Source organism: Vigna angularis, chromosome 6 (genome assembly GCF_016808095.1).
Source record: "Vigna angularis cultivar LongXiaoDou No.4 chromosome 6, ASM1680809v1, whole genome shotgun sequence".
NCBI lineage: Eukaryota > Viridiplantae > Streptophyta > Magnoliopsida > Fabales > Fabaceae > Vigna > Vigna angularis.
The window spans coordinates 25083600-25094871 of NC_068975.1; the positions used below are offsets into that span (position 1 = coordinate 25083600).

The window sequence follows — 11272 nt, forward strand, 5'->3', positions numbered from 1 at the left end:
GCAATCGAGTAGCTGAACTATAAGATGGGTGAAAAATATTTAGTTACAATGATAGGGCAGCTCCAAGTCCAAACACAAGCTGCTATGATAACCGCAGCAACAGCACAAAACAAACTGATACTAAACCTTAAACCGGCTAAAAGGAAGACCAAAAATCTATCTTAACTTAGCCCGCTTTGGCATACTACTGCTTAGATTAGTACCTCTAGACTTACCGAAGCTTTTTGCCTTTCTTCTTTTTCTATCATCTTCGCTGTCAGACTCATTTCCTTTTTCCCTGTCTGCATTGCTCGCTTCCCTCTCCAGTTCTTCCCACGTCTTTCCCTTTTCTTCCTCTGAGTCCTCGTCAGAATCCTCATCTTCGTCATCATCCTCAGACTCAACAAGTGATTCACTGTCAGAGGCTTCATCCTCGGAATCAGATTCAGGTTCCACGTCAGAAGGTTCGTAACCTTTGTCTGACTCCTCTGAGTTCTCAGACTCTGAATCAGTAGCCTCCAAATTCAGAAACTCCCAACCACCTCCTTCAATAAAGCTCTGAGGGTCATCCGTGATTGTCTTAAGGATCTGACGCCAGTTCAGATTCAGCCTGCTCTCGTAATACTTAATGTCGGTAGTGTCAAGCCATTCCTTGATTCCATCCAGTGATGTAGAAGGGATAGAATCAATCCTCAGTACATCACGCTTAAAGTCCTTAAACACTATTGTCATATCAAAATTCTTCTGCCCAAGCCCAACTCTCTCAAGATTCACAATCTCAATCTCACTAAGCGAGACAACAAGGAAAGGGGTCTCTATCAGTTCAACAAGGCAGCTTGAAGTAGGAACAATAAACACAGAAGATTTATGAGGAACCCCAGGGAAGCCAAGCTCTCTAAGAGGTTGATCAAACTCCAACTCAAGCCCATTGAATTGGGCCTGACCCCAGAGATCATTCACCCGATTCACAAAGGTTTGGAATTCTACATTTATTTTATTCTTCCTATCTCGCTCCCGTTGTTCTTCTTCAAGCTCATCAGGGTCATAGGCTGATCTCTTGCCACCTCCAACATTCTGGACCATGTCCATAACCTCAACGTAAAACTGAACATCCTTGGTCTTCTTATTTCCTACCATAATATGATTGTGCAGATGGAAGTGCAGGAGCGTGATCATTTCATTCTCTGCTGGCTGGAAAAATGCATGCTTAATGTTGCCAAACATTATGTCTACACGCTCATCTTGCCTGGTGGTAGAATAACGAAATCCATTCACGTGAGCCTCTAGTGTACCAGGTATCTTCCTTCCACGCCCACCAAAAGCAGGACGGATCCAAAGATCAGACAACCGTATTGGCTTGAATCTATTATTAGCAAGTTGCAGTTTCTCCTGAGTAACAAGGGTTGCCCTCTCGGCTCTCTCAGACTCCCTTGCCACAACTTGTCGCCTGAGGGTTTTAATTGACTGCACAACCTCACTAATGTGCCTTGAATCCTTGGAGCGGAATGATGCCTCCTTCAAATATATAGATCCAGGGAACTTCATTGAGTTTGCATCATGAGGACTGAAAGGGGTCCCAGGAACATTAAAAATAACTCTGACATAGCAATTGCGGTTGGTGTCCTGCTGGCTCGAAACAGTTCGAATGAAAGCCACATGAAAAGGCACCATGCTTCCATTTATAGGCAAGAGAACTGCTTCGTTCTTCTGATCAATCTGAATCATCATTTCTCTGGGAGGGGGAAGATCATTTATGTTCTTGTAGGCCACAAGTTCTGTTGAAGCCCTCGCAGAGGAACGGTTATCTCCTGCCTGACTTCCACCACCAGCAAGTCTCCTAGCAGTTTCTTCATTTTTCTGACGAGCAAGTTCTGCCTGATGCTGCCTTCGAAGCTCCTCCTTTGAAATTTCATGATTGTCTGACCTTAGAGTTGTCTTAGTAAAGGGCTCGGCTCCCTTGGTATCCACTTTTGTGCTTGGCTTTTCCTCTTCCTCATCCTCATTGAAAGAGTATGCTACATCCTTGAGTGCTTTTGAGCTCATCGAAGTCACAACTTCAGTCTTATCTTTGTTGATGATGACTGTGTCAGCAAGCAACAGGGAGAAATGCTTGTTCTTTGACTTACTTTTCTCAATTTGTAAATTCTGAAAACCAATTGACACATTAAAGACCATGCCTTCTCTAATTATCTGTTCATTTTTTGCATTAAGATTCAATCCTGATTCACGAAACTCAATGCCAATGCCTGTTCCCGCAGATTTTGTCAAATAAGATACCAGGTCTGGAGCATCCCTTTCCACGACAGAGACTGCAGCTTGGTATGCAGCACTTAACTTGTTTCCTGGCTTCATAGAGCCTGTGACAGCTTCATGGGCTTTTAGAAGAACCCCATATGCCCTACTTTGAAGAGGGTCTGCATCAATCAAGAAGGTCCTAGCAATGTTGGAGCAATAACTCTTGTATCGGGCTCCAACAGCACATATAATCACACTGGCTGAATCGTAGTGCAGTAATTCATCATTGCTAACAGCACTAGGTCTAAGATCAAACACTCCACCACTCTGAAAAATTGGCGGGTAACAAATATCAACATTATCTGCCTTTAGCTTACAATTCACTTTTGAAGGTTCCAGAATAACTTTCTCAGTCTCCTCCATCAATGCTGAATGAGAGACTTTCTTCTCCTCATCGATTACATTCTCAAGTTTCGTAACCACAAAGTTTTTCATCACACTGGTTGTCAGGTAAGCAGCTCTCTTAATTGATGTGAGCTCTTCATTACTCTTTGCTGCAAATAAAGAAGACAATCCATTGGCAACATCAATGAGATTAAATTTAGTATTTTTTAATTTTTCAGTCCATGTTTCAAGCAGTTTGCCTTCAGGAGACTCTCTTGATATGTATCCAACAGTGGAAGAATCATGGTCATCAGACTTTGGCAGAGCACGAATGGCCCGGAATATAGCATCCATTAGAGCAGTCCCATCATCATTTTTAGGTTTAACATGTAGAACAAGATCTGCCCCAACAGCCTCTCTGGCAGATTTTTTTACAGATTCAAGAATAGAAGCCTTCTTTTGGCTACATAAGATATGTATCTGCTTCTTCATGAAAACCATAATTGTCTCTGGAAACTCAAATCCAAGCAGCCATAAGTTTAGAGCAGTAGATTTCAGGTACCGCAGGTCTTCCGAAGGTGGAGGACATGCAATTGCTATTGCATCAGAAGATCCCCACAGATCTGTTTTGTGTTCATCCCAATGTGAATAAAATGTTTTCAATCTGGATTGAAATGCATTCAGATCAATAGAATATCCAGTTCCAGCTACACTGGCCTTTCCGTTTGATGGTTGTGTATTTCCATTTCGATGGTCTGCCATAGATTGCTTTCCCTCTAAAAAGAAAATCACGACACAGTAACATCAGTAAGTCAGTAAAATCCTTAAATCCTGAGATTGGGTGATCTCCAATTATTTCATGTTCACAAAATAATGCATGTACAACAATCAGAAAGATTATAACTGATTTTACAACCTTTCACTGCAGCAACAGAAGCAACTAAAAATAAAAAGTAATCATATAGAATATCGTATACAGCCTCATAATGACACTAAAGCAATGTTCAATGGTCACATTTAGCAACACTACCCAGCCTTCTGACATAAAAATCAAGCACAAAAACAATCTTGATGCCCACATCCACAAACGTGCACAAACCAAGAACTAAGACAGTTGAAAATAATTATAAATAACTCAGTGTAACCTTAAATCCAGAAAGTTGGTGAAAAATGAAAGTAGCATGCATCAAAATTGCTTCAGATGCAATACAACAATAGCTGTAGCACATCAACAAGTACTTAAGAATGTAAACACTTATCAAAGGAAAGGACATTACTTCATTGGTAATGCAATTCAGAGACTCAAACTCAATCAAAAAGGGCTTGAGGAATTCATGGTCGAATTCTCTCCTGGGAAGGATGATGGGCTCCTAACCCCTACCAAAGATGGAGGAAAGTGTTTAAGGAAAATAAACATGATTAGGAGGAGGATTTTTAACCTTTCTTCTATTAATTTGTTTGGTTTTTGTCTTAAATAAATTCTAGATTCATTTATACAAGACATTTGGCACATGAATACCATGTAATTAAGTAAACAAAGAGATAAATCAATCCTCCATATTAGGTTTAAGAAAGCTGAAATTACATTTCAATGTGAATCACGAGATACACCACAAGTCCGTACTTCTCAGATAACAGTCCATTAACTTTAGCATTAACACAAACACAAAGAATGCAAGAATCAGAATAAAATACAAACCACAAAACTTTTCCAAAAGAATCTGAACAAGCAACGTTAGATAATAAGTTACCTCTGCTACAGTAACAACCACAACCACAGTTTGAAGGATAGTTCGGTAGCCGTTGTTAAAACGATGGCCAGTTGAGAACTCGAAGAGATATTAATATTAAGAAAAAGTGCTACAACGAATTGTCGAACCTTTCACATTACTGAGCGATGAAGAAATCACAAACCTCATACGTTAATCCAATAATTCATAATAATCAATCCAAAGGGGAAAAAAAGCTTAAAACCAAAAAGTGGCTCTTACTATCTACGAATAAATTAGGTCTTCTTGATTCTAAAATCACAGTGCAAGCATGAAAAACAAAATTAAATCCGCAAATAAGAAAAAGGAAAGATCAAAACCTTTTCAGTCACTTTACTTTTGTCTGGGGTGAGGGAAGGCTCTTCGTGTTTTCTGTTTTTCTCCAATTTGCGAATTTACGAACCCAAGTTCGGCGGAATGAAACTGTGCAGGGTTCGAATATCAGAGTTTCAATGCCTGCATATATATACTATGTGTGGTACGTTGTGGAGGAAATGAAGCATCAACCAAACATGGGAGGAGAGGAAAGACGATTCAAGGTAGGAATATTAGGGTTCATCTGGGAAATTAGGGTTCATTATAGAAAGTTGAGGGGACACGGTAAAAACAAATTTGAGAAAGTGATAATTTCAAAAGATAATTCTTGTTGGACAGTAATGAAAACACACAAAAAAAACAAGATAATTATTGTATTTTATCACTTTCTAATTCAAAAAAAAAATGTTTTCAGTAGCAACAGTTTTCATCCAATTAAAGATAATAAATTTATTACTTTATAAAATTATGTAAAACTTATATCAGATAGCATTATTTTATATACATTTTTACAACCATTTAATATATATTATTTTATTCTTTATTTTTTTTATAAATACAAAAAAGTTCATTTTTGTAATAATTGTTTTGCTTCTAGAAATATATTGTCAAGAATACTTTAAGTGAAAAAAATCATTTTCCTCTGTTATTTCATTTTACAATGTAAGATAATAATTACACAGTCGTTCAACTCTTTCTTACATTTATGTTTGAATCCACAGGTTGTATTTAATCATCAACTTGTTAAAATATATATAGATAGATATATATTTTTATAGCGATAATGACAATTATGATGATAATAATAATAGAAGAATTATGACACAAAATAACTGCCTACAACTCTTGTAATATATGTGACTAGTAAAAACAGTGATATTAGTTATTTGGAATAATAAAAATAAAAGTATTTATCGTTATAATACAGATTACATCGTATCTATACAATGAAAAATATTAAACATCAACTAGTACATTAGAATATTAATATTAATATATTAGAATGTCTTTTTACAACAAGAATATTAAACTTTAGTTAAATATCTTTTTAATCTCTTAAGTGATTTTGGATTTCATCTCTCTCTCAAAGTTTACTTTACTTTGATTTTTTTTAGGAAACTATGATTTTTATTTCTTTAAAAGTAACAGGTGTTAAATTTTAATTAAATTGTCTAACGATGTGTGTCACTTCTCCTTTTTCTACAACGATCATTGCTTCCTGCATCTTCACACATTGGATTGTCTCCCTCCCTTATCCATCTCCATCATTCTCCAAACTCTCTTCACTCTTGGATCGCCCCCTTTCCCTTCATCTCCGCTCCTCAATCACTCTGTCTTCTAGCAACTACTCAACGAATCCGCGCAGGAATATGGCTACGAGCAGAAAGGCGTGTTCTGGTGTCATGTCGCGTCTTCGATTTCGAGCATGCTCCACGCGCCTGATGTTTTCGAGCTCCTTAACTTCTTGTCGGAAGAATTATCTTGAAAAATAAATGAAAACATAATACGCAACTCGTGATTTGGCTGGATCTTTTTTTGGTTTTGTTGCGTTACAAATACATATTAGTAACTTGAGAAAAAAGAGGCACAAAAAAATTGGGTTTGTAATTGTTTTTCCTTGGTTCGGTTTCTTCAGATTTAGCGTAAAATACTTTTGCAATTGCTATATTGGACTTGTATATAAACATTGGATGCTATTATATGCAAGATATAATTGCAGTTGTAATTTGGAGAATTTGTGCAGCAAATATGAACTAAATAGTGATGACAGAGAAGAAGGAGAATGGTTATCACTTTTTTCAGTTTTATATAAGAAAAAACTTAATATCAAAATAACTATATGTCATTTTTGTGTAGTTCCAACAATATTATTATAGAATCGAGTTTGGTAGCTGAAACTCTATTTGAGAGTTTTCTTCACTTTTAATTTTTTGATATTGTTGAATAGGTTAAGGTTTTATATCCATCTTACATGTTTCTTTAAGGATATCAAATACATAAATTTTCTTTTTTTTTCTCTTTTTTTTTTCACAAATTTATTGCCAGCATAGACATACTCCATTGTAGAGGTTCATTCGTACTACATCCACTGACATAGTTTAATAAACTCAGGTAGTGAAATCAAATTGAAGCTAGGTTTAGGTACCAGATTGCATAGTGTGTCTTACCCACCATGTGATATATATCATGTTTATAGGTCACCAATATGAAGAAACCGAACCAAGGAAAAATAATTACAAACCCTAAATTTTTGTGCCTCTTTTTTCTCAAGTTCCTAATTTGTATTTACGACACAACAAAACCAACAAAAGATCCCACCAAATCACGAGCTGCATATTCTGTTTTCATTTACTTTTCAGGATAATTCTTCCGGCAAGAAGTTAACGAGCTCGAAAACATCAGACACGTCGAGGCCAAGGCGCAGTGCGTGGAGCACGCGCTCAAAATCGAAGACGCGACATGGCAATCGGAGCACGCCTTTATGCTCGTAGACGTATTTCTATGCAAATTTGTTGAGTAGTTGCTGGAAGACAGAGTGGTTGAGGAGCGGAGATGGAGGGAGAGGGGGCGGCCCGACGGTGAAGAGAGTTCGGAGAATGATGGAGATGAATAAGGGAGGGAGAGAATCCTCAGTGTAAAAATGCAGAAAGCAAAAATGGTTTCAGAAAAAAAGGAAAACTGATGTGGCACATAGTTAGCTAGCTCAGCCAAAATTTAACAACAGTGGCTCTTGAGGACTAAAAATCATAGTTTCCTAAGGAGAAGGATCAAAGTGAAGCAAACTTTGAAAGAGGGACAAAATCCAAAAACATTTAATAGTTGAGAGATTAAAAACATACTTAACCCAACATTTTTAATACAAACTTTACTTTTTATTCAAAATTTTAAACTTAAAAGAAAATGAATTGAATAGAGTTAAATTTATAAAATTGTAAGATTTTCAATGTGTCAATATGGGGTGAGGCAATGTTCATGTGGTTGTGCGTAAGATGTGTCATATATACTTAAGTGCTAATTAGATATTCAAGTGGCTTAACACGATAAATAAACTTTTTGAAACTTGTTGGATTGTACCCCAATAAGTGGTTATCACACAAGTGTCGACGTTGACAGTCAAGTGATGGGATGGTTGTTGAAGTGAATAAAACCTAAAGGGACTGTTGTATATTGATAAGTAAGGAACAAGTTTATCACTCAAGTGAAATGGATGATTCATTGTGCATATTTACGATGTCACTCAAGTGAGAATAATTCGTTCAAGTGACAATATGTTGAAATAATAATGTTCTTAAGTGATGCTTTTATATATAATGCATGGTTTGATGCATGTTCTTGATAAAGACATAAAGTAGCTTTGAGTGAGTCAGTTGTTCCATCATACAAGTGCAAAACCTGTCATAACTCTATGTTCACTCTAAATCAGATAGTTCATTCTACGTCTTGAAATGATTAAGATGTTTGGATTGTTTTATGTGAAATATGACTCATGTATGAAATGTAATGCATATTATGATTTGTTTTATATTACTAGCTTACCTACTGTTTGTGTCTTGTTTATGTGTACTATGCATTGATGTGTTAACGATGATTATCTGGTGGGTGTGAGTAGAGGAAGATAATGTATCTGTGAAACAACTCAGATGCACACTAGTCTTAGGAATTATATTCCTTTTAGTTATGTTTTGTTTGATTTGAATGGAGCACCATTCCTTTATATACATGTTTTTTATAGGTTTAATACCCAATTTAGTCCCCAGTTTGGTTTGATTGACAAATCTCAATTTAGTCCCTAGTTAGAAATGTGTTTGAAATGGGTCCTTACTTGTAAATTTGTGAGTCAAATTAGTCCTTTCCGTTAAATAGAACCAAACGAAGTTAATGGGATGATGATGTGGCAGTAGTTAGTGGTTACGTGTGAAAATATAATTGTGTGCGTGGTTACGAGTTGGTTAATTAGAGAAGAAAGGATTTATTAAGAAATTGGATTTTTTTAAAATCAATTTCTCCATTCTCAGTCAAGATAACAACTCATATTCAACCATCGCCATAACCATCTTGCCACTCAGAGTTACTACCAATACCTTTTCACCATCTTCACCTTCATCGAATGTCCATTCCCATCCTTCTTATCATACTTTTCTACAATTTCCCCTGCTTTCAACCAAAAACATAACACACCAAAAACAGATTAACAATCCCAACCAACTCATTCTCCATCTTCAATCCTCAATTCTCAAATCATTCAAACCTTCATTCTCTCTACAAATTCAATTCAAATTCACCCCACCATTCATTCCTTCCTCAAGCCTCCCAAAAAACAACTTGAAACACACCACACACAAAAAAGAACCCCATAAAACTTCACAGACACACAGGTACACACGAAGAAGAAAAACTCGACGAGGAATAAAAAGGTTTAGTTTTTTCTATAGTGTGATCATCGTTTCCTCGATGGCCACGGGACCCGAAAGATCGAAGCCATTGCACAACTTCTTGTTGCCCTATTTGAAATGGGGCACCCAACGGTTACTTCGCTGCGTCAACGCCGACCTCGATCGCCGATCCTCGAGATTTGACGCGCTCCAGAACGGCGTCGTTCGAGTCCCCAACAAGCGCAAAATGAACGACGACGATGCCGTTTTCTTGGGAGGACTCAGAGAAGAAGCTAGTGGTGTGGCCAACCATGTCATGATGTCTTGTAATTTAAGAATGAGAGAAACCCCAACCAAGCTTGGTGGAGGTGTGGGCGGCGACTAGGGGTTTAGTCTCCAATGGCAGCGGCGCCGTAAAGAGAGAAACCCCAACCAAGAGTTTGGCCTCGCATTCATGACCAGTGATGAACTTGACAGGAGCGGACCACGGTGGCGTCTCCATCGCTCCTAGTGGGCGTTGTGGAGTTGAAAAGGAGGAGAGAAACCCTAACATTTGGAAGAAAAGAAAGGGGAACTCTGATGGTTCCCTTGGCTGCAACAAGCGCTGTCGGCGACAATCCTGGCAATAACGACCTCGTTTGATGCAATTGCGGCGACGACTGTAACACCCTAATATTTTAAAGGGTATTACTGTTAGTAGAGACTAAATTAACTTGATATCTTCTATAAACAATCAAACTTTATTTCAATTATCCCAAAGTACAATACCAAACTTACAAACTTCAAACAATATAGTCTTCACCACTTAACATAAATTCGAAATTTCAACTTATAAGTTTTACACAACATAATTTTTCCAATACAAATTTATTCTTTTTACAAAATATCCCTGAAAGTTTTTCCCTGCATCTCTCTCATCTCTAAGCTTTTTCAACCGCATCTGCAACATTATCTATTCACATATAACATGAGTTATATGATCATAACACAAACAAATAAGGGTAAGTCAACCATATCATATCAATCATTAAACTTGTAATAAAAATAGTTCAATCATGTATTTCTACAATTGCTAAAATATCATTACCCCGATGTCATTAATTCATCATTATCAAAATCATCTTCCTCATTTTCATAAACCTTACAATTGTACCATGCTTACTCACGAAGCCTTATGGTCAGACCGCTCTCTGCCTGCTTCCTTAAGCCTCACCTGTATACTATGTCTTACTCTCTGAAGCCTTATGGTGAGACCTCTCTCTGCCTGCTTCTATAAAACTTATGAACCACATATTTAAGTCAAAGCCTTATGGTCAGACTACTTCCTTCCTGCTTTCATAAACCTCAGGTGTTACTTTGCTCATATCAAGCTCTCATGGTATAAACCGAACATACTACTTCCAGTAGGAAACATCATTTCATAAGCAATGATTTCTTATATCCACTCCAACATTTCATCAAATCAACATTTCATACCCTCTTATCCACTCCAACATTTCATCAAATCAACAATTCATAACCTCTTATCCACATAACTCAATCATGTTCATTCTCTAATCATAATTTGACAATAACCTATTTTGGTGTCAATAAATTAAACATATTGCCAGATATCATACTTCATATTATAAACTCATTTTGACCATAACGAGTATAACTCAACATATTTTCACCAATCAAAGATTCATAGATCAGCCAAAACATTTCAACATATCTTAGCAACTACATATTAAAGTCTGAGCTCAATGTAATGATAAATAAAATATATATGAAGTTTTTACCATGATAACTTTATGCATCTACAATCAACTTATTTTATTTTATTTTCATCCTATTAGAGATCTTTCTTTACCCCAATTGGTCACCGGAGAGGACCCAGATGTCTGAACGCATCAAACTCACCTTCGACGCCAACACATATGACTAGTCACAACTGACTGGACCAGGCCAGGGCTGCTCTATGATCAGGGATGTGCCAACTCAGGTTTTTAAGGTTCCTCTATCCTACCAACAAAGGGAGGCCCTCAATAATTAACAATTTATTTATTTAATTTATCTACCTTGTTGTCTTATGCTCTAAATCTAAAATGCCTAATTTTAATATTTTTACTTCCTCTCACAACAACCTCAAACAGTATCTGTATATCTATTTAATACTCATATACAAGTTATTACAGAACCCTTACTCCAGACCTTCCAACAAGATCAATTTCAGCC

At 36.8% G+C, this 11272-nt stretch overlaps 1 protein-coding gene across 2 annotated transcripts; it reads right to left on the reverse strand.

The window, feature by feature from the left end:
* On the reverse strand, positions 1–4997 carry LOC108343008 (FACT complex subunit SPT16). 2 transcript variants are annotated; one of them, XM_017581005.2, is made up of 3 exons: positions 4688–4997; positions 4350–4488; positions 1–3374 (listed from the first exon to the last, which is right to left on the reverse strand). In XM_017581005.2, exon 3 carries the CDS (start codon positions 3358–3360, stop codon positions 157–159), a length of 3204 nt encoding a protein of 1067 aa, XP_017436494.1. In that variant the 5' UTR covers positions 3361–3374; positions 4350–4488; positions 4688–4997; the 3' UTR covers positions 1–156. The 2 variants fall into 2 exon arrangements, with proteins under 2 accessions (XP_017436494.1, XP_017436493.1); XM_017581004.2 differs by lacking the exon at positions 4350–4488.
* Between the last annotated feature and the right edge of the window lie 6275 nt (positions 4998–11272).

Bases quoted from the DNA above. Each gene is read 5' to 3' on its own strand.
- LOC108343008 (XM_017581004.2), bottom strand. From the start codon at position 3,360: ATGGCAGACCATCGAAATGGAAATACACAACCATCAAACGGAAAGGCC.